The sequence below is a fragment of the Mustelus asterias genome, chromosome 12 (genome assembly GCF_964213995.1).
Source record: "Mustelus asterias chromosome 12, sMusAst1.hap1.1, whole genome shotgun sequence".
NCBI classification, from domain to species: Eukaryota; Metazoa; Chordata; class Chondrichthyes; order Carcharhiniformes; family Triakidae; genus Mustelus; species Mustelus asterias.
The window spans coordinates 96,460,962-96,485,503 of record NC_135812.1 but is presented as its reverse complement, the minus strand read 5'-3'; the positions used below and the strand labels follow the sequence as shown (position 1 = coordinate 96,485,503).

At 43.6% G+C, this 24,542-nt stretch overlaps 1 protein-coding gene and 1 non-coding gene across 2 annotated transcripts in view; one reads left to right on the top strand and one right to left on the bottom strand.

The window, feature by feature from the left end:
• map2k6 (mitogen-activated protein kinase kinase 6) overlaps positions 1 to 24,542 on the top strand; it is a 113,623-nt gene that overhangs the window by 28,532 nt on the left and 60,549 nt on the right. The window contains exons 3-4 of the mRNA XM_078225662.1: positions 15,435 to 15,483; positions 24,302 to 24,415. Of these exons, the coding sequence (XP_078081788.1) occupies positions 15,435 to 15,483; positions 24,302 to 24,415 (163 nt within the window). The remainder of the gene's footprint in view (positions 1 to 15,434; positions 15,484 to 24,301; positions 24,416 to 24,542) is intronic.
• On the bottom strand, positions 17,586 to 17,784 carry LOC144502082 (U2 spliceosomal RNA). Its single transcript, XR_013499247.1, has one exon. It is a non-coding gene; the product is annotated as a U2 spliceosomal RNA (small nuclear RNA).

Sequence of the window (24,542 nt, the reverse complement as noted above, 5' to 3'; positions counted from 1 at the left end):
TTTATCTTAATTTCTAGTGTTGATATTCGCAGTGATATGATGGATGTGACCACTTTTCTCAGATGGATTTATTACATGATCAGGGTACAGATCTTATTATGTCCCTCTGAAACCAGGAGTAGTAATGGTCAGTGATTTAATATTTAATAGACAATTCTAGAATTTCTCCAAAATTACTATGATGTCAAATATCATAAAGCTTGTAATGTGATTGGCCTCCCTCTTCAAAACAGCTTGAAGTTAAATTACACAAGAAAAGAATACATGTCATTTATTTTAAATCTTATTGAGACATATAGGATTCTTAGGGGGCTTAACATTCTGGGGTAGTGCCGGTTGATTGGAAAACGGCTAATGTTACGCCGCTGTTTAAAAAAGGAAGGAGACAAAAGGCGGGTAACTATAGGCCGGTCAGCTTAACGTCTGTAGTAGGGAAAATGCTGGAATCCATTATTAAAGAGGAGATAGCAGGGCATCTGGATAGAAATGGTTCGATCAATCAGACGCAGCATGGATTCATGAGGGGAAAGTCGTGCTTGACGAACATGTTGGATTTTTATGAAGATGTGACTAGGGCGGTTGATGGAGGAGAACCGGTGGATGCGGTGTTTTTGGATTTCCAAAAGGCGTTTGATAAGGTGCCCCATAAAAGGCTACTGAAGAAGATTAGGGCACACGGAGTTGGGGGTAGTGTGTTAAAGTGGATTGGGGACTGGCTATCCGACAGGAAGCAAAGAGTCGGAATAAATGGGTGTTTTTCCGGTTGGAGGAAGGTAACTAGTGGCGTGCCGCAGGGATCGGTACTCGGGCCGCAACTATTTACCATTTATATAGATGATCTGGAGGAGGGGACGGAGTGTAGGGTAACGAAGTTTGCAGACGACACAAAGATAAGTGGAAAAGTGAATCGTGTGGAGGACGGAGAAGATCTGCAGAGAGATTTGGACAGGCTGAGTGAGTGGGCGAGGATATGGCAAATGGAGTATAACGTTGATAAATGCGAGGTTATACACTTTGGAGGAAATAATAACAAATGGGATTACTATCTCAATGGAAACAAATTAAAACATGCTACCGTGCAAAGGGACCTGGGGGTCCTTGTGCATGAGACGCAAAAGCCCAGTCTGCAGGTACAACAGGTGATCAAGAAGGCAAATGGGATGTTGGCCTATATTGCGAAGGGGATAGAATATAAAAGCAGGGATGTCTTGATGCACCTGTACAGGGCATTGGTGAGGCCGCAGCTGGAATACTGTGTGCAGTATTGGTCCCCTTATATGAGGAAGGATATATTGGCATTGGAGGGAGTGCAGAGAAGGTTCACCAGGTTGATACCGGAGATGAGGGGTTTGGATTATGAGGAGAGGCTGAGGAGATTGGGTTTGTACTCGTTGGAGTTTAGAAGGATGAGGGGGGATCTTATGGAGACTTATAAGATAATGCGGGGGCTGGATAGGGTGGAGGCGGAGAGATTCTTTCCACTTAGTAAGGAAGTTAAAACTAGAGGACACAGCCTCAAAATAAAGGGGGGTCGGTTTAAGACAGAGTTGAGGAGGAACTTCTTCTCCCAGAGGGTGGTGAATCTCTGGAATTCTCTGCCCACTGAGGTGGTGGAGGCTACCTCGCTGAATATGTTTAAAGCGCGGATGGATGGATTCCTGATCGGTAAGGGAATTAAGGGTTATGGGGATCAGGCGGGTAAGTGGTACTGATCCACGTCAGATCAGCCATGATCTTATTGAATGGCGGGGCAGGCTCGAGGGGCTAGATGGCCTACTCCTGCTCCTATTTCTTATGTTCTTATGTTCTTAACAGGGTAGCTACTGAGAGGTTGTTTCCTCTTGTGGGAGAGTCTAGGACCATAGGGCATAATCTCAGAGTAATGGCTTGCCCATTGAAGATCGGGATGAGGAGGAATTTCTTCTCTGAGGGTATTGAATCTGTGGAAGTCTTTACCACAAAGGGCTGTACTGGCTGGGTTGTTAACCAAGTTCAAAGCTGAGATAGACAAACCTGTAATCAGGAAGGGAATCAAAGGTTAAGGGGATAAGGGGGGAAAGTGGAATTGAGGATTATCATATCACATCAGCCATGATCTCATTGAATGGCAGAGTAGACATGATGGGCCAAATGGCCTACTCCTGCTCCTACATCTTATGGTCTTAAATGTACATATGGATAGAATATGAGTCTTGTGCAGTCGTCATCAAAAATGCAGCTTGATGTGTATTTAGTCCAGATGTAGAGTTGCTTAAATTCAAAATAGCATCTAGAAAAATGTCATGAGGACAGCATTCCAGGAAATGTTCTGTTTTATGGGAAATCTGGTGCTATGTTTAGAGTTGCAAACGGGAGTTTAAAGAGTGGAAGAAATTGGATTCTTAGAGACCTTTTTTGCTTAGTTTTAATTTATCCTCACACAGATCTGAACTGGTTCCATTCGCAGTGACAGAGGTGCCATTAGACAACTGCCTCCCTCCTTCCTGCTCCAGTTCCAGTCAGATTGATTTTTATCAACAATTACATGATTACAATTATATAGTGCCTTTAATAGATTGAAATGTCCCAGATGCTTCACAGAAACATTATAAAACAGTGTGACACTAAGCCACAAAAGGAGATATGAGGAACATAGGACTTAGTAGCTGGAGTAGGCCATTCGGCCCTTTGAGCCTGTTCCACCATTCAGTAAGATTATGGTTGACCTGGTGTGACTGATCTGATTGTTGTCTCAGCTTTACTTTCCCATCTGCCCCTCGTAACCCTTAACTTCCTTGTCTAACAAAAATCAGTCTAACTCAACCTTGAATAAGTTTGAAGACCCAGTCTGAACTATTTATTGGAGAATTCCACAGATTAATAACCTGGGAGATAAAAATGCTCCTCATCTCACAGACGAATCATAGAATCCTACAGTGCAGAAGGAGGCCATTCGGCCCATCAAGTCTGCACCGACCACAATCCCACCCAGGCCCTATCCCCAAATCTCCATGCATTTACCCTAGCTAGTCCCCCGACACTAAGGGGCAGTTTAGCATGGCCAATCCACCTAACCCGCACATCTTTGGACTGTGGGAGGAAACCGGGGGAAACCCACGCAGACACTGGGAGAATGTACAAACTCCACACAGACAGTGACCCAAGCCAGGATTGAACCTAGGTCCCTGGCACTGTGAGGCAGCAGTGCTAACCACTGTGCCACCATGCCACTCTGTCTTAAAATGGAGACCTCTTTTATTCTTAAATTATGTCCCCTAGTTTTAGTCTCCCTCACAAGAGGAAATGTCATCTGGTTATCCATTCTATCAAGTCGCCTCAGGATATTGTATGTTTCAATAAGATCACCACTTATTCTTCTAAACTCCAATGCGTATAGTGTATATTGTGCTATGAACATATTTTATGTTTCTGGAGACTTCTGGGAAAACATGCAGCTCAAGTGCTGAGAGCAGGATAATAACAGCCTTTAGCTCGGAAGATGTTACTTTGTAGAATTAATGGACCTTTTTGTTTACTTAAATTCTCCTGGAACTTTATACTAAGTATGCAGAGTCATGTGAGTTTTTATTAGGTTGATTGACAGTGACAAAGCCATGTGGTTAATGGGAGGAGCTAAGCTTGCAGGAAAAAATAGTTTCATTTTCATTTTTAAACAAATATCAGTTGCTGCCTGGAGCTGGGAGGCAGAGAAAGCTCTCTCTCCCTCTCTCTCCAGAAGTTTTCAGAAAGCTTTAGGGCTGTTAACCCTAGTGAAAGCAAGCATATCTGTTTTAATAACTAATTATAAAGAGGGGTTTAAGTCTATAAGAAAAATATAGTGCTAAATTAGCAGTTAAGAATTGTTTCTTGTCATATTCAAGCATTGTTCAACTGCTATAGGTTAAGCTAATTCATTTGTTATAGTTAAACTGTGTTGCTTTGATAAAAGTTCCCTAGTTTGTCAGTAGAATCGCACCTAGAGTGAAACATCTTATCCTCACAATGGCAAAATAGAATAATTGTTGGGGTCTAGTCTGGCTTCATAATATACCTCGGGGTTTCTGATCTGGTGCCCTAACAATAGGCCCAATCTGTTCAACATTTTTTCATGAGATAAGCCTTTCATCCCAGGAATGAGTCAAGTGGACTGCTTCTAAAGCATTTGTATCCTTTTTCAAATTAGGTGATCAGAACTGTACACTGTACTTCAGATACCAATGCCCTGTACAGCTGCAGTAAAACTTCTCTACTTTTATATTCCATTTCTCTTGCAATAAATATCAACATTTCATTTGTCATTCTGATCACTTGCTGTATCTGCATACTAACTTTGTGATTCATCTACGAGGATACCCAAATCCTTCTGTACTGTCGAGCTCAGCAATCTTTCTCGATTTAAATAGTATATTGCTATTCTATTCTTCCTGCCAAAGTGGACAAGTTCACATTTACCTACGTTATACTCAAACTTTTGCCCACTCACTTTAACCTAAAATATATCCCTTTGCAGACTCTCTACCTCCTCTTGACAACTTATTTTCTTACCTATCTTGGTGTCATCGGCAAATTTAACTAACATACATTTATTTCCCTTCATCTAAGTTATTGGTACAGATTGCAAAAAGTTGAGAGCCCACAACTGATCCCTGTGGCACTCCACTAGTTACAGCTTATTAATCTGAAAAAGTGCCCATTTACCCCTACTCTCTGCTCCCTATTAGATAACCAAAATTTATCCATGCTAATATGTTATCACTTATACCATGAGTGGAATTCCCCCATTTCGGGATTACATCCCACGGCGGGGATGGGAATGTGGAGCATTTCTCGTTGTGGAGGCTGGCGGGAAAACACGCCAAATTTTCCAGCCCCTACTTCCTTAATTATGCAACTGGGTGTCTTATGCCATATTTGGTAGCAGACAGTCCTGGATGGCGCATAGTCTGCCATCACGCCTGGGCGCCATATTTAAAAGGTGCCCAACATTACTGACCCACTGTTGAAGAAAGTTGGATGACTTCCTGAGAAGGAAGATGGATGGATTTCCAGGGACATCCTGAGGTTGGAAGATGGACCCCCTCCAGGACACCTAACCTGGAAGGTCCACCTGCAGATGCAACCCCGAACCACTGCTGTGGTGTTCCAGAGTTGCGAGCTGCCTCCATCCCAAATTCCGTAATCAGCCCCAGGCATTGTTCAGGGGTGAGCCCCGATATCTGTACGCCATGTTGTTCCAAATGTGTTTCATGCCATGTTTTCCTGCCATCATTGAGGGAATCTGAGGGGTTCGGGTCTTCCCATCTGCATCCCATTAATGCGATGCAAATGCTGGCCTCTGGCAGGATTTATGACCTGCCATGGCGGGCACCAGTGGAGAATCCCACTGTAAATTCACACTGGCATGGTTTCTGGGCCTCCCACCATATCCTACCCCACGATTGCCATCAAATCGCACCCCCCCCTCCACTACCCCAGATGGGGACTTGGAAGAATTCCACTCGTGTATTCTTATCTTGTGTATCTTTTTTATTGGGAGCAGAAGCTTGCCCGAAGAGAGAGATTTTAAGAAGTATCTTACCCGGCACCAGGGACGCGGGTTTGATTCGCGGCTTGTGTCACTGTCTGTGCGGAGTCTGCACATTCTCCCTGTGTCTGCATGGGTTTCCTCTGGGTGCTCCGGTTTCCCCCCCACTGTCCAAAAGATGTGCTGGTTAGATGCATTGGCCATGCTAAATTCTCCCTCAGTGTACCCGAACAGATGCCGGAATGTGACAACTAGGGGATTTTCACAGTAACTTAATTGCAGTGTTAATGTAAGCCTACTTGTAGCACTAATAAATAAACTTTAAACTTAAAGTCAAGCACTCTTCTCCTGGTTTGAAAACAGCTTGGGTGTAAGCTTGGACTGTTGTCAGGGAGACGGATGGAATTGGTAGCTAAGGAACAGAGTTTGGAGTGGGGAATGAAAACAACAGCTTCCCATCATTTAATTAGAGGAAATTTCTGCCCATCCAGTATTGGATGTTGGGTAAGCAGTCTGATAATTTAGCAACAGTGGGGGAGTTGTGAGAGGTGGTTTCACCTTTGTTGCTTAGCTGATGGTCTGACAGAGCAGATCAATAGAATAAGAGTCAGTTGAGTACACAGGGTTGGTTTGGGGGGAGTTGCGGGTATGGGTGGCAGAGGGAGCAAGTTTCTCTCTCAAAGTACCATCCAGGCATTGAAAATGCTCATTGCCCTCGCTCTCCCCGGAACTCATCGGGCTTCTCTTGACTCTTGAGTAAGATTGCGTAGAAGATAAAGGAGATTTCCTTCAGTAAGAGAGACATTGCGTCAATATATTGATTTCTCCATGATTCTGCTGTTATGAAAGATGAGCCTGAGAAAAGTTGCATATTGTTAAAACCAGGAACTCGGTGTCGGGCCATCTTCTGATGCTCTGGCCATGTTTTTGATCAAAACAACTACTTGTATTTAGATGCTGCCTTTAACATGGACTAAAATGTTCCAAGAAGATTCACAGGCACTAAAAACTATTGATGCTGAGCCAGAGGAGATATTCAAAGGGGGAACCATAAGCTTGGTTAAAGAGGTGGATTTTAAGAAGAGTCTTCAGGAGGAAAGGTGGAGAAGTGGATTGGTTTTAGGAGGGAACTCTAGATGGGATCCCAGCAACCAATGGCTTAATGAAATGACAGGGGTGGGTGGAGCGATGGACAAAATGCAGTTTTGAAATGAAGAGCTCATGGCCCGCAGGCTGGATGCTGCAGTGCTGTAGGAGACTATAGAGTTGGGAAGGTGCGCACCTCGGAAGAGATTTAGGATGAGAATTGTAACTTGGAGCTGTTGTGGGACTTGGGGTTGGTTAATGATGGTGAGCAAAGCCAGGAGGGACTTGGCCATGATAAGGTGTGGGTGGCAGAGTGTTGGATGAGCTGAAGTTTATAGAAGTGGATGAATGGGAGCCAGACGTGGAGGCCACTGTGACACTTGTATCTGATAGTGGCAAATGGCAGAGGCTTTTCAACAGGAGGTTGGGTGAAGGCAGGCAATGTTACAGAGGTGAAAGTGAGTCACCTTTATGAGAGGGAACATGTGGAGCCAGAATCTTGGCTTAGAGTTGAATAGGGTACTAAGGTCGCAAACTGTATTTCGTTGTCCTGTTGTTAAAGTGCATATATTACAGAGGGCTTACATTTCATTACCTGAATCCCATTTGTGTAACTGCATTGCTGCAATTTTAGGAATTCTCGCATGTACAGATGAGGATATACACATGATAAGTATACTTGATGTGTTTGAAGCAGTACAATCTAAATGCTTGCTGGACATTTTGTTAATGAAGAAGTCAGGATGTAAGGATCCGATAGTTTGAAAAGCTCTCGTGGACATATTGTACACTGTGTTGATTTGCGGGCTGTTATTTTTTTAAACAAAAATTGTAAGAGATAAAAGTGACACCAGGTACACAGGATGTGGAGGTGCCGGCGTTGGACTGGGGTGGACACAGTAAGAAGTCTCACAACATCAGGTTAAAGTCCAACAGGTTTATTTGGAATCATGAGCTTTTGGAGCGCTGCTCCTTCATCAGGTGAGTGGGTACACAGGTGATGAATGCAAACCTTTTAATTCTGCAGAAATTTGATGCTGGGATGTTAAAAATAAATCTATTATAAATTTGATTAAGACCTAATGAAATAATTAACACTGCATAAATTAGAGGAGGCTTAGTTCCCTCGTGTCATATTGGTATCTTAGCACCTACTGGTGCTTCTCAGTCTCTCTTCTGTTTATCATATTCAACTGCTGGTTCAAGGCAATCTTGTTGTCTTAATCTTTCATTCAGTTCATGTCTGTTAAGTGCAGCTTTAAACCCAATTCCTCTTCAGTGATGTCACTGGAATGCAATGCCATAGTTACACCATTGTGTCCAAACTGTCTGCTCCCAAACTCTGACCATCCGTTCTGAAATAAGTGAGCCTGCATCACCACCCCCTCCACATTCCATTGCTCTGCCCCTTCACAATAGTTAGACTGACAGGACAATTCAGTTGAATATTCTTTTCATCCAAAACACGTCAATATCACTCATAAATCCTGTTGGGTAAAACATTTTGTTTTAAATGAACAATTGTTGCATAACGGTGCAACTGTACATTTACATTGTTGGCATTTATTTGAAGTAGATTAAGAGCAGTTTCTCTGAAATTATTTACCTATTCCTTATTGATAGCAATAATGTGGCGATGCTGGTGTTGGACTGGGGTGGGCACAGTAAGACGTCTCACAACACCAGGTTAAAGTCCAACAGGTTTATTTGGAATCATGAGCTTTCGGAGCGCTGCTCCTTCATCACCCGCTCACCTGATGATGGAGCAGTGCTCCGAAAGCTCGTGATTCCAAATAAACCTGCTGGACGTTAACCTGGTGTTGAGACTTCTTATTGATAGTTTACAGACATTACAGTCTCTGGATATTTGTGAGGAATCCTAAGTAGAGGTACCCTCTACAATTCCTTTGGGATGGAATGGCACTGTCACTGCATGATAGCTGATATTTCCATCAAGAGTTAGTCATGTGGTCCAGAGGAGGACAGCTGGATAAGGACAAGAGTGGGCAGCAACTTTTACACAGGAGCAATCTGCTCATGACACAACTGCAATGCTACTGATTGTCTTGCTGAATACTCCCAATTCCTACCCGTGTAGCTGAGCCCTCACAGACTCTCATTATAGTCTGTATGTTTAATGACTGTCCACTGCATGCCCCAGCACTGTGGAGAAGGAAATGAAAAGTCGTCGCATTGTGAACTCCTTTACCAGTGTTATCCTGTGAATGAGAGAACCATGCTGGAGTATACAATGCAACATAAGCTTGCGGGTCTGGTTGCTTTGTTGTTGCTCTTGAGTTTGTTAAGGACCAGGCCAGAAACTCCATAATATTTTACGAAGTTAGCCTACACCCTAATTTTTACATTTGATTTTGGCATTAGGGTGAGCATAAGGTGTTTCACTCCAAATATGATTCAAGTGACCCACTAGGAAGCTTTCATCAAAACAAACCTTATTTAATAACACAGCTATAATATAACAAAGAACTAGCATAACTTTTACCAATTAAAATACTTAAACATGACAAAGTATAATTCTTAACAGCTAGCTATCTCTAATGTTCCACTTTAGCAGTATCCCCACATAAACATAAATCCCTTCTTTAGAATCAGTTAGCACAGAAACCAAACACGGTTATGTGGTGCTAGATTTCCAGCCTTTTGACTCACTCTGGAGAGTGATCCAGACAGACCTCTGTTTTTCTAATTCTCGTGCAGCAATGTCCAGAGAGAGCTCCACCCCCAAACAGTAGAATCTCAGAGGAAAGACTTATTTCTTGGCAGATTCCAGTCTCCACTTCAGACAGAGCAAGAGATGTAGAGGAAGCAACCTCTCTAAAGATCCCAAAAAGCAGACTGCCTTGAATTCTCTGTGAAAGCCTAGCTATACCCAGTCATATGACCTTACCTATTAATCAACTTAATCAAGCCCTGCTCTGCAAATTCAGGAGAACACTAAAAATAACAAAACAGCATTAGTCTAGATTAAAGCAAATATTCTAGCAAATTATACTGCTGCAGTAACAATAGAGGATGTCAGCCATATACATAATGGCTCGAGTGCATAGAACAGACCCTGCACAAGAAATCTGACCAATACACATTTCTCAAAGGCACAATATTGTCGCAAGTTTAATTGCTGTCTTCAGTCATAACAACTGCTTTTCACTGAACTCACACCATCCCTCCCCTCTTCTCCCTCCTGTTGCCCAATATTTTCACTCAAAAGGCAAGGATGTGGAACAATGAGTCATGAAGATGAGAAAAGATTTTGATTAAAAGGTATTGTACAGTCTACATACACCGAGGATCTTGTCACAATAGAGTTCCTAGCGGAATGAACATAGTGACTCAGGAACTGAGCATAACATTTGCATGTATTTAAAAGGAGCTGCATATGTATTATTGCTATGCCAACCACAAACTGTAGTATCATGAGCTGGAATGTTGATGTGAAATGATAGAAACTCTGATTCAAAAATTATTACTTAATTTTAATCAGGGGTATTTTGATCTCCGCTTCCTGACTTGAGATTATGTCCCTGGGCATGTTAGTGTCTGATGACATCACTGTCAGTTTTTAAGGTGCAAGTCACAGATATACTTTGCAAATTGTCAGCTGCTTGTGGTGAATGTTTGTTTTATTAGTTACCGTTTTCCAACTATCCTGCAGCTTGTGTTCGGATTTTTGAAAGTAAATGTCATAATTTTTTTTAACACTGTAGTTGTGCATGTCACACTTTTTTGTTTTGCATTCTCTCTTTGCCATCAGTTTAAGACGCCAACCTGTTTTGGTGGGATCTCTGTCATCTCATTTTATGTCTATTTGTACCTGCTATTACCTAATGTGTCCCTCATCTTTGTTCTCCTCTCTCTATCTGATAGCGGCACCTTCTCATTTTCTCACTATGTTCAAATTGGCTGACAGAAAAAATGATTACACCTCAAAGGGTGTAAAGAACCTTTGGAGGGTGTCCTAGGGATGGGGCACTTTATAAATGCGAATCGTTCTTTGCTTCCATTTAACAAAAAGCCATGGGCAACTGAGGAAGTTAAATATAGTATTAACATGGAAGAAAAAGTCTACAATTCTGTGAAGATTAGTGGGAGGTCAGAAGATTGGTCAGGATTCAAAATGTGGAGATGCCGGCATTGGACTGGGGTAAACACAGTAAGAAGTTTTACAACACCAGGTTAAAGTCCAATAGGTTTATTTGGTAGCAAAAGCCACACAAGCTTTCGGAGCCCCAAGCCCCTTCTTCAGGTGAGTGGGAATTCCCACTCACCTGAAGAAGGGGCTTGGGGCGCCGAAAGCTTGTGTGGCTTTTGCTACCAAATAAACCTGTTGGACTTTAACCTGGTGTTGTAAAACTTCTTACAGAATTCAAAAACCAGCAAAGAATACTAAAAAAAGCAATAAGGGGGAAATCCACGCAGACACGGGGAGATTGTGCAAACTCCACACATTACAAAAAAACTTAATCTGTATTTTTGTACATTGTAAATGTACACTGATAACTTTTCTGTTTTAAAAGATGAGTTATATTATTTACAGGTAAACTGCTTAATTGCAATGAACGAAGTGTAAGTTTGTGTCAGCTGGAAAAGTTGGTATCTGTCAGGTTCAGATTCTCGTGCCTCTTTTCATTCAGCTTTTGCTGAGATTAGCATTATTCTTGCTCTGTGTTTGCACCAAGTCCCATTTCCCCTATCCCCCTGTCTTCATTGAACAACATTGTCTGCCAGTTAAACAGCACCTCAGTTTAAAAATTCTCATCCTGATTTTCAAATCCCGCCATGCAAATCCCTCCATATCTGTGTAATCTCCCCAGCACCTCTAACTCTGGCCTCTTGAGCATCTCCAATTTTAATCTCTCCACCAATAACAGCTGTATCTTCAACGGTCTAAGCTCTGGAATTCCCTCCCTATTCCTCTCCACCTCTCTGTCTCCGTCTCCTTTAGAACAATCCTGAAAAAATTGCTCTCTTTGGAAAGCTTTCGGTCATCTGCCCCAATATCTCCTCTGTGGCTTGGTGTTATATTTTGTGTTCTAATGTTCCTGTGAGGTACCTTGGGATGTTTCATTACGTACAAGGCGCTATATAAATGCACATCGTTCAACTGCTAAGTGCGATGCTCACCTCTGCCAAATATGTCTTGCTTTGGGAATCAAGAGGTCCAAACCTGCAGATCTGGGGCGAGATTCTCCGGCCTCCCAGTCGTATATTTCCCGCCAGCGGAACTTGGCTCATTGTTTGCTAGCGGTCCCACTGCTGTCAATGGGAATTCCCATTGATGTCAACCCACACCGCCAGGAAACCTGCAGGTGGGAGTGTGCGCTGCTGGCGGGACCAGAGAGTCCCACCGGTGTGAACGGCCAGAGAATTCTGGCCCTGTTCTTTTGCGCATGGTAGAAGTCAGAGGGCACGATCTTACTGTCTGTTCATGCCACGCTCCCACTGTAGGAAGGTCGGAGAACTTGGCACCCAGCCAAATCTCCATTCACTGCAGTAGGATGGGAAAATCCTGCCGGTGTGAACATTGGTAAGATTCCAGTCATAGAGCACAGAAACAGGTCCTTCGACCCATCAGGTCTATGCCAACCATCAAATACCAATGTATACTAATTCCATTTACCAGCACTGGGACAAGAAGAATAAAAGATTCCAACATTTCCGAGGCTAAAGGAATTTTCCTGTTTTGTAAGAAGTTTATATAGAGGAATCTAGAGAGTAGGTATTCAAAGCTCCACTCGGGCGCGTGAGGAGAACAGCCGCAAGAACTTTGAGGCCTCTTCTCATTGGAAAGGAGAGAGATACCCATCTCTTGTGTGCCTCTTTGTGGTCTGGTCAGCATGTGAGGCCAGAAGGCTTGGGAGCAAGTTTTAAAAGGGAAAACCAGAAATAATTAAGGCGAAAGTACAGCAAGTTGAATTGTATCTGTCTTTCCAGCTTTGCCTGAGGGGGTGGAATTGGAAAATTGACATCTGTTTGGATGTGGTGTAGCAACATTTCTGGAATGAAGAACAATCCCAGGCACTCGATTTATGCATGCTTCTCAGTGTTTCAATATATGAATAAAATGCAAGATCTGATTCCCCTGTTCTCCATCTAGTTTCTTTCCCTTTGGTAGTGGGGAGCTGGGGGATGGGGTGGAGTTATAGGTTGTAAGCCTCCATGCCTTGTAGTTAACTTCCAAAGGGGCATGAATATTCTCTACTTGAGAAAAGTGTTGTTGCAATTGTAATTGCAATAGGATGTTGGTGAGACTACATTTGGAGGGAGTATTGTGTCCAGTTTTGGTCTCCTTATTTGAGGAAGGATGTGGTGGCTTTGGAGGCAGTTCAGAGGAGGTTCACCAGATTGATTCCGGTGATGAAAGGGTTGACATATGAGGAGAGATTAAACAGTTTGGGCTCGTACACGCTGTAGAGGGAATCTGATCGAGGTATATAAAAGGGATTGATTAGGTAAACGTAGACCAAATGTGTCCCCTTCTGGGGCAATCTAGAGCAAGAGGTCGCAGGTATAGGTTGAGAGGCAGTGGATTTAACACTGAGATGAGGAGGAACTACTTCTCGCAGAGGGTGGTGAATTTGTGGAACTCGCTGCCCCAAAGCACGGTGGAGTCTGAATCACTAAATGGTTTCAAGAAGGAGATAAATATATTTCTCATAAAAATGGGTTAAAGGGATATGGGGAACAGGTACAGAGGTGGATTTGAGACCAGGGAGAAACCAGCCATGATCTGACTGAATGGCGGAGCAGCCTCGAAGGGCTGAATTGCCTACTTCTGCTCTTAATTCTTATGTTCCGATAATAAATGTAGCTACTGAGCCAGATTTGTCAAGTAATGCTAGCCCTGGCACTCAGACATGTAATGCTCAGAATTTACTGGTCAGACTGTTTGTTCCCTGCATATTTTTTCAGAAAAGCAGCAATAACGTCACTTTAGGATCACAGAGGCAGATAATGTGACCCATCATGTTTATGCTGCGTGTCTGGAAGAGTTATCCGTTTAGTCTCTGTCTCCGTTCCTTTCTCTGTAACCTTCTGAATTTTTATTTTCTCAATTATTTATCTTTTTTCAAAAAGAATCTATTGAGGCTCTGCTTTCAACATTGTTTTGGAAGGCCATTCTATGTTTTGCCACTTCCTAAAGTAACTTCTAACTAATCCCCATCTTTATTCTCAAGGTGATTTGTTTTCTTTTAACTTATGACCTCTTAATTCGAGAACTCCTTAAAACACTCACTTGCTAACCAGTGGAAATTACTTTGGTGACTTACTCAAAACCTTTCATACCTTTGATGGCCTTCTTCGTTCGAATGAAAAGCACCTCAGGTTCTCCTAGTTTAACAACTAGTCTTTTGGGAGAGCGGGGGGGGGGGGGGAAGGTGGCATGGTGGCACAGTGTTAGCACTGCTGCTTCACAGCGCCAGGGACCCAGGTTCCATTCCTGGCTTGGGTCACTGTCTGTGTGGAGTTTGCATGTTCTCCCCAAGTTTGTGTGGGTTTCCTCCGGGTGCTCTGGTTTCCTCCCAAAGTCCAAAGATATGCTGGTTCGGTTCATTGGCCATGCTAAATTGCCCCTTAGTGTCCCTGGATGCGTAGGTTAGAGGGATTAGCGGGTAAATATGTAGGGATATGGGGGTAGGGCCTGGGTGGGATTGTGGTTGGTGCAGACTCGATGGGCCAAATGGCCTCTTTCTGCACTGTAGGGTTTCTATGACGATGAAACTCGATGGGCCGAATGGCCTCCTTCTGCACTGTAGATATTCTATGACTCTATGAATACAGTACATTTCAGACATTTTACAAATGTTGCAAAGTTATTTTAAAAGTTGTCCACGTGGAAAAAGTTGCACTCCCGAGTACAACTGAGATATTCGCTGTATACATTCAGTGAGTCTGTTCTTTATTGGGCATTTATTGCTCTTGAACTGAATGGCTTACAAGGCCATTTAAGATTAAACCTTATTGTGTGTCTGGAGTCACCAGTAGGCCAGACCAAGTAAGATTTCCTTCCCTAAAGGACACCGATGAACCAGATGGGTTTTTACAAAAATCCATCCACGCTCATCATTAATTAGACTTTTAATTCCAGGTTTTGTTTTATTGAATTCAAATTTCGCCATCGTCCATGGTCGGATTCAAACTCGGATCCTCAGAGCATTACCCTGGGTATCTGGATTGCTAGTCCAGCGACAGCTTATGAGGAGAGACTGAATAGACTGGGACTATACTCATTGGAATTCAGAAGAATGAGGGGAGATCTTACAGAAACATATAAGATTATGAAGGGAATAGATAAGATAGAAGCAGGGAGGTTGTTTCCACTGGCGGGTGAAACTAGAACTAGGGGGCAGAGCCTCAAAATGAGGGGGAGCAGATTTTGGACTGAGTTGAGGAGGAAAGTCTTCACCCAAAGGGTTGTGAATCTGTGGAATTCCCTGCCCAGTGAAGCAGTTGAGGCTACCTCACTGAATGTTTTTAAGTAAAGGTAGATACATTTTTGAACAGTAAAGGGATTAAGGGTTATGGTGAGCGGGCGGATAAATGGAGCTGAGTCCACGAAAAGATCAACCATGATCTTATTGAATGGTGGAGCAGGCTCGAGGGGCCAGATGGCCTACTCCTGCTCCTAGTTCTTATGTTCTTATGTTCTTAATACCACTACACCACCATCTCCCCACCTTACCACCTAAGTGAAACTCTTCCACACAGTTTTATCCAGCCTGATGCTTGTGTGAAGATGTTCCCTCGCGTGTTGTCGGAAGTTCTCGAGTTTGTTTTCTGAAGAGGTCCAAGTGTGAGCTGAAATCCTTTTGTTTTCTCTCTACAGCCCACCTAGAGACCTGGATTCAAAGGCTTGCATTGCTATTGGTGAAAAGGTAAGAGTCATTACTCTCCACAACCTTACATGGGAATGTGATGTGTGGAAGGAATATGACGTAAAGCCCTTATTTTAAGATGTGATCTTATAGCAAAGCTCTCAGTGATAAGTTTCATGCTATCCATTTGTTTTGGAATTCTTGGCAACAAAATTTTAAGTTGTAACTGTGTGAAGTCTGAGACAACCGGGGGGGGGGTGGGGGGTTGTAGCTTCAAAGAAGTCACACCAAAAACAAGCCACAGGAACAATAGGGTTTATTGAAGAACTGTACTCCTCACACTCCAGCCCTCGAGTGGCTGCAGGGGCGGTTTCCTCGGCAGGTCAGCCCACACCCCGGGTCACTTGACCCATCCTCTTAAAGGGGCTGCGCCCCACATACATAACAGGAACAAATCATTTAAAGCAAAGTGAGTGAGCTGCCCTTTGTGCTGGGTAACAGGGTGGCATTGTCCCTTTAAGGATTTTAAAAATAGATGTTTCCTGAGCCACTGCTCCAATTTCATGAGGTAAATTGCAAACTGCTTGTTGTTCACTCAGATCAGAGACATGCAGGACAATGTTATTTTTGGGATTTGTTTATATTTGCAGCAGAAGATAAAAGAACAGGCAATTTTATAATGCAGAGACAGTCTGTCTCTGGTCTGCCTTCAGTCGGACAGGTCTATACCTCACTCCAGCTGGCTCCTACACTTTTATCCCATCAGTGGACTTGTTTACTGATCAGGGCACTGCTGATTTTTGACATTGTCATCCTCTGTCCTTGCATTGATAGAATTGTCCAGAGTAAAACCCCATAAAGGCTCGAATAACTGTATGAGAATGGGGGCCAGTTTTTAAAAAATTATTCATTCATGGGACATGGGCGTCGCTGGCTGGCCAACATTTATTGCCCATCCCCAGTTGCCCGAGGGCAGCTGAAAGTCAACCACATTGCTGTGGCTCTGGAGTCACATGTAGGCCAGACCAGGTAAGGATGGGAGATTTTCTTCCTTAACGAAACCAGATGGACTTTTCTGACAATCGACAATAGTTTCATGGTAATCAGTAGATTCTTAATTCCAGATTTTAAAAATTGAATTCAAATTCCACCATCTTCCATGGCGGATCATTTGCTGAGTTTCTGGATTAATAGTCTAATGATAATACCACCAGGCCATCTCCTCCCCATAACTTGAAGTTTTTGCAATGCTTGGTCAATGATTAGATGAGTATCAATGATACAGATGCCAAATCTTGGCAAACAAGTATGTTTTCTATCCAATCTTGCAAAAGCATGAATTTGATGCCCACAAGAAGATCAATCACTTTTTAAAAATGTTTTGGACAAAATTGCAGGGATTGTCCTCAAGGTAGAGCCATCCCTGCAGTATACCTTCCAAAGGGGCACCATTATAATTGATTAAACTTTTGATGCAGGTATATTTGTTGCTGTACTGGCTATATCCACTGGAGGGCAATGCACCACTGCTGCATAATCAAACATCAATATTCCCAGTCGCAGACTGTAGTTTTGGTCAGCTAGAAGTAGGCATCACTTCACTCAGTTTTTAAAATAATTTCTCTATTTATCCAAGGTAAAACTGGACTCTATTTTCCATTATTTAAAACAAATTCTGTGTACAAGTATAAGTGGCATGGTGGCACAGTGGTACTGCTACCTCACAGCACCAGGGACCCAGGTTCGATTCCCGGCTTGGGTCACTATCAGTGTGGAGTCTGCATATTCTCCCCGTGTCTGCGTGGGATTCCTCCCACAGTCTGAAAGAAGTGCTGGTTAGGTGCATTGGCCATGCTAAAATTCTCCCTCAGTGTACCCGAACAGGAGCCGGAGTGTGGCGACTAGGGGATTTTCACAGTAACTTCATTGCAATGAAAGCCTACTTGTGACACTAATAAATAAACATAAGCATGTGGTCTGCATGCTGGTTTACTGTGTATACCCACACCAGGGACAGAAATAAAGAACCCAGTGAGTTAATGGGCAGTCTAATTTTTTTAAAAATCCAATTCAATCAAATCCATTCCAATTCAGAGTCTCAACAAGTTGAGACATTCCCGATCCAAGCTGACAAGACAGGGCCCTCACCTCCTGTCTTGGGCTTGATCTACATGATCCAAGCTGATTGGAGCAGGCATTGCACCTCCTCCAAGGCTTGATCTCATTTGCATCTTAGCCAAAAGGCCGAGATGCCGCTTTTAAAAATTGCTTCAAATGAAGCTAAAATGTAACCTAATGACTTCAACCAAGTACAGCATGTCAATACTACACTGGATCTTAGCCAAAAGGCCAAGAAGCGATAAGTTAATGGGCAGTCTAATCCTTTACACAGACAAGGAGAACATTGCAGGGCTTATAGGGTTCCGAGCAATGGCCTTTAACTTGCATATCGATCAAGTGTAGTATCGACATGCTGTGCTTGGTTGAAGTTATTAGGTTACATTTTAGCTTCATTTGAAGCAAGTTTTAAAAGCGGCATCTCGGCCTTTTGGCTAAGGTGCAAGTGTGATCAAGCCTTGGAGGAGGTGCAATGCCTACTCCAATCAGCTTGGATCATGTAGATCAAGCCCAAGACAGGAGGTGAGAGCCCTGTCTTATCAGCTTGGATCGGAAATGTCGCAACTTGTTGAGACTCTGAATTGGACTGATTTGATTGAATTGGAATAAAAACAAAAAAAAAATCTGCGAAACGACTTTAACGTACAAATGTTGGAAGAAATTTAGAACTCTCTTTCGCAAAGATCAATTGAAGCTGATGGTCAAATTGCAGTTTTAAATCTGAGAGGAACTGATTTTTGTTTTCCAAAAATATTAAGGGATATGGGGCGGAGTTAGGCAGATTAACTGTGATTTAATTGAATGCTGGAACTGGCTTGAAGGCCTAAATGGCCAAGTCCTGTTTCTGCATTCCCATCAGAGGTTGAAATTCTCATGAGGTCTTTGCGCCCCTCTCTCCTGTCACTGTCGATTGGAGGGGGAAGTTGTTCCGGGGTGGTGTTGGTGGGGAGGGGGTCGCTATTTCAAAGATGGCAGCCAGGAATCTGATGCTTATGAAACATTTTGCTTTTGACCTGTTCACCTTGGAATCGAATGAGTTGGTGAGGATAGATTTGGTAGGATTTCATTAGATGAATTCTTGCAGAAACAGAATTTGTCTGAACCTGATGTTAGAAATTGTGCAGATGGCCTGTAATGTTGTGTGGTTGATTGATCTGAGAGAGAGAGTGATAACCATTGTGTCAGAATGTTCACTAACACATATTTTCACACTTTAATTGTTCGTGGGATTTCCGCTCCTGGGGACAATTTGGTCTTGTGCAAAAACTTTTACTTCCCCTCAGAATTGGCCCTGGTGTGTGCACAGTCACAAGTCACAACTGTGAGTTTGCATTGCAGAAGCCATTCGGCCCATCGAGCCTGCACTGACAACAATCCCACCGATCCCTGTAATCCCACATACTTACCGTCCGAAGCCCCCTGACACTAAGGGGCAATTTATCGCCAATCAACCTAACCCGCACATCTTTGGAGTGTGGGAGGAAACCGGAGCACCCGGAGGAAATCCACGCAGACTCCACACAGACAGTCACCCAAGCCTGGAATCGAACCCAGGTCACTGGTGCTGTGAAGCAGCAGTGCTAACCACTGAGCTACTGTGCCGCCCTCATGAACATCCTCAAAAGGCCATTTGCTTGTGGTGTTGGAATTCTCGGCCTTTTGGCTAAGATCAAGTGTAGTATGGTCGGCAGCCCATGGTCGGCCGCACTTGGTTGAGGTCATTAGGTTACGCTGAAGTTTCATATGAAGCAATTTTTTAAAGCGGCATCTCGGCCTTTTGGCTAAGATGCAAATGAGCTCAAGTCTTGGAGGAAGAACCTCCCCCTTCTCCAATCAGCTTGGCTCATGTAGATCAGGCCCAGGACAGGGTGGTTTGGTCGCTCGCCCTGTCTTGTCAGCCTGGATCTGAAATGTCTCAACTTGTTGAGACTCTGAATTGGATTTGATTTGATTGAATTGGAAAAGTATATTTAAAAAATCTGTAAGAGGATGGTACGGGCAATGAGGGAGGGGTAACAAATGTTGGCTTTTCCAGAAACACCCACATCTTGTGAATGAATAAATGAAGAAAAATTCCCCTGGTTTAGTGGGAAGATACCACAGGTATGGTATAGAGCAGTGATAGGAGACTTGGGCGAGTGAGTGGGCCGCATGGGTGGCCCTCCTTCACCTCAGGGGGGCCATAAGATTAAAATCAGCCTTGTTCGCTAACCATGACCCCTTGAATCAGATTAAATGCATTTAATATCGGCTGAATATTTCATAATGCGTTATAGAAAATGATCAATCATTTATATATTTATACAACTGTCATCAACCTCAAATGGTAAGCACTACAGAAATATCTACACTTTGACTGGATACAGAGGGAGCAGAGGGCTGTCAAAGTCAATGTTGTGTATCCAGCATGCACCTATCTTCACTTGCCTTTGCTCGATGTGCCTATCACTTCAGTAACGCTGGTAGGGAAAAAAAGCACACGGACAGCAATCAGTGGAATCTTGCTAACCCTGCGTTTGAACAACGGTCAGCAAAATGTGGGCCGCCGCACTCAGAACCTAGATGTGTCACATGTGGCTCCCCCAGGCCGCAGGCTGTCCACCACTGGTATGAAGGCAGAGGAGCTAAACTATCTCAAGCTTGACTGCAGCCAGAGGGCTGGGAAGGACCATTAGGCCTCAGGAGCCTGGGCTGGGAATCCTGGGTCCACTCCAGTGACATTGTGGATGTTGAATCAAGTCCTGACGCTCTCCATGGGAAAGGAACCAGGTGGTGCAAGTTCACAATGACTGAGAAAGAATTCTTGGCCCATCTCGATTCATTTGTCTAATGAGATCCGACCGTACCCTCCACCAACAATTGTTTTCTCTTAAAAAGCTGCTAGGGCTTTTTTCAACACTGAGCTATCCATTCATTCTCACCTCTCGCCTTCATGCTGGGGAATCCGATCTCAACAAATGTGAGATCCTTTGGGGGGAGAAACCTGCAGAAAAATATATTGTACACACACCACATGGCCAGAAATTGTCAATGCAGTCATGTGGTATTCTGTCTTTAATGTTCCTCCATTGGTAGAAATGAGTGACCTCTAGAGGGCAGCAGTGGTATATAAATACAATGTAAAGAGAATCAATAGTCCCACACACTAAAACGACCAAAGTTTAACGGCAGGTAGAAAATGTTTGGTGTACAGCTGCTTAAAGTAAATTCCAATCCCTGAGTATGAAAGATGTCTTCATCATCGTCTTACCAGTGATCCCTATTTGTTTTTCATTCATGGGACATGGGCACCACTGGCTGGCCAGCATTTATTATCGGGAGATGCCGGTGTTGGACTGGGGTAAGCACAGTAAGAAGTCTCACAATACCAGGTTAAAGTCCAACAGGTTTATTTGGTAGCACAAGCTTTTGGAGTGTTAACCTAGTGTTGTGAAACTTCTTACATTTATTGCCCATCCACAGTTGCCCTTTTTAAGAGGGCAGTTGAGAGTCAACCATATTGCTGTGGCTCTGGAGTCACATATAGGTTAGACCAGGTAGGGAAGCAGATTCCCTTCCCTAAAGGACATTAGTGAACCAGATGGGTTTTTCCGACAATCAACAATGATTTCACAGTCATCAGTAGATTCTTAATTCCGGGTTTGTTTTTTGTTGAATTCAAATTCCACCATCAGCCATGGCGGAATTCGAACCGGGTCCCCAGAACATCAGCTGAGTAACGGATTAATAGTCTAGTGATACCAGTAGTCCATTGCCTCCCTGACTGATTTAATTCTGTAGTACTTAGAAAGCAGAAACTGAAGTTGAGCTTTGGAATTGTTTTAATTAGAGTTGTTTAGTAGTACAGGACTTGAGAATTAGTTTTTTAAAAATGACATGTTGTCTTGCATTCATCAGGACTGAATTTGCAAGAATACCAATTGTAAAGGGAACAAAGATTTATACTTATGAGAAGAGAGTGTTGATGAACTGTGAGTGCTGATTGGTTGACAAGTGGACTCTGATTGGTACAATCAGAGAATGCTCCAGGGAGCAGTTAATTGCCAAGCTTTTGTGACAGTGGAGATGTGGAGCACTGTGGCTGGTATACCTTACAGGGAGAAGGAGTCCATCTCTCCCTCCTGTCCCTCGCTCCTCCTGCAGTTACTGCTGCTCTACCTGGAACTCATGTCTTCGCCCCATTCATCCTGTCGACCAAGGCAGGCTCCTAGCCAGACCAAGCACTCCCTTTCTCTTAGTCATTCCTATAAGGTGGAGTTGCATATTACATAAATAAACGAAAGGACATGAAGCTTTGGGGAGAGTGCAAAGAAGGTTCACCAGGATGTTGCCTGGTCTCGAGGGCTTTGACTATGAAGCGAGGTTGAACAAATTAGGATTGCTTTCATTGGAAAGACAGAGGTTGAGGGGAGACCTGATAGAGATCTACAAAATTATGAGAGGCATAGACAGGGTGGATAGTTAGGGGGCTTTTTCCCAGGGTGGAAGTGTCAATTACAAGGGGGCACAGGTTCAAGGTGAGAGAGGGAATTTTTAAGCAGATGTGCAGGGGAGGTTTTTCACGCAGAGAGTGTTGGGTGCCTGGAAAGCGATGCCAGAGGAGGTGGTGGAAGCAGGCGCATTAGCAACATTTAAAAGACATCTGGATGGGTACATGAATAGGGAGGGAATAGAGGGATATGGACTGAGTAAGGGTAGAAGGTTTTTTATTAGTTTAGTTAGGGATTCATGATCGGCACGGGCTTGGAGAGCCGAAGGGCCTGTTCCTGTGCTGTACTTTTCTTCATTCTTTCTTTGTAAAATACTGTGGATGCTGGAATCTGAATCAAGAACAGAGGAAGCTTCTTCAATGTGGTTTATTGTATTCATTGCTTCCAGTGCCGTCTCCCCTACATGAGGGAGACTAAGTGCAGACTGGGCGACTGCTTTGCGGAACACCTGCACTCATTTCGTAAGCATGACCCCAACCTTCCTGTTGCGTGCCATTTTAATTCAGCACCTAGTTCTCATGCCCATCCTTGGCCTGCTGCAGTATTCCAGTGAAGCCCAGCGCAGGCTGGAGGAACAGCAGCTCATCTTCCGGTTGCGAATGTTACAGCCCTAGGGATGTTGAGTTTGGCAACTTTAGATTTTGACCTTTCTACTATAGCTTAAGCCCCCCTTCTCTGTTAATTTTTTAATATTCCATTCATACAAAGCAAACCCCCCCCCACCCCCAGGCCATCTGCAGTTTATTTTGCTCTCTCATTCTCCCTCCATTCAGTTCCGATGATGGGTCCATGACTCGAATGTTAACTGTGTTTCTGTCCTGATGGATGCTGACAGACCTGCTGAGTTTGTTCAGCATCCTCTGTTCTTGTTGCAGTGAAACCCTCAGAGAATTTCCAGAATACATGTCGCTCGAGTGTTGGTGAAGTTTTGTTAAACTGCTCGATTTTAACTCTTAAGTGAATGGGTTTGAATAAACTAAAATCGGGCTCAAAATGTTCTAGAAATTCGGCACAGGCCCTCTTCACAGTTCCAGCAGCAATGACCATGAAATGTCACGTATTCCTGTAAGCGATGACTTTAAGTAGTGTTTAAAACTGACATCAATACTGTTTTTACTTCCAAGCAGCTGGATACTATTGAGAGGGCATATTGATTGGAGTGCGAGCCACCAAAATACTGTACAGTCTCTTTAATGAAAGTTAGTGGCCATTCCGTTATTTAATGATCCTCCCAGTGGCCATTCTTGGTGCGGATTTCATCGCTTGTACCAACCAAGGTGGCACCTTGCTCTAAATGTAGGCTTAACCAGTGCCTCAGCTCAAGACCCACCTTGGCCATCTCTTCATCCCTGCAGCATCTGAACAAAAATTATTCCCTTGATCTGCAGCCTGAAGGGCAATTTAATTCTAAACTCACCCACAGCAATTAACCCCTTCTGATCTTAGAAGCAAACCTGTTCACTGTAGTCATATATAGTGTATCACACAATACAAGACTTGTGTCCTGACCAATCATCTAACTTAGTGTGAGGAACATTGTGACAGCATCCGCTGACAGAACCTCGGTCGACACATTCATGTGTCCTATTCTGACATTGTTTTCTTGATTGCTAACTAGGAGCAGTCAGAAAATCTCACCTTATTTTTAAAGGCAAGATTATTTTGTTCATAATACTCCCTCAAAATTCTTTGTTTTTGATTACCCATTGCCCGCCAAGTAGATTTTTGAAAAACTTCTCAAACAATAGAGAATACAGTGAACCTTTGGCTGTTAATAAACTCTAGACACTGGTGGATTTATGTGGACAGACCATGTTATACCCAGTCAGCAGCATTGTAAGACACGGTCCAAAGATGTGCGGGTTAGGTGGATTGGTCATGCTGAATTGCCCCTTAGTGTTAGGGGGACCAGCTAGGGCAAATGCACGGGGTTTTGGGGATAGGACCTGGGTGGAATTGTGGTCAGTGCAGACTCGATGGGCTGAATGGCCTCCTTCTGCATTATATGATTCTATGTATAATATAATATAATGCTCCTATCCCCCCTGATCAGCTGGAGATGTATCCCCCTCCATGATACATTACCTTCTGTGGATTCATTGGCGTATCTTGTGCGCATTTGTATCTGTCTGAGTAGCTGGCTGGCAGGACTACGAGGTGAAATGTTTGTGTTGACAATCAAGTCCTCCACAGTGTGTACTGCTTTCGTTCACCTGTTCTGGTTGGCCCACTTATCAGAGAGCATTAAACCCAAGTCTTTGTTTCTGTAGAATTTTGAAGTGAAAGCTGATGACCTGGAGCCACTCTCGGAGTTGGGACGCGGTGCGTACGGGGTTGTGGAGAAGATGCGTCACACACCTAGTGGTACACTAATGGCTGTGAAGGTAAGGCCAGCTCACTGAATTGAGGCAAATCTCTGGGAGGACATTTTTGACCAATGTGTGACAGTTTAACCTCTGCCATGAGCAGTAACAGTAACTAGAGGCACTTTCATTTGGCCAGGTTACCCCT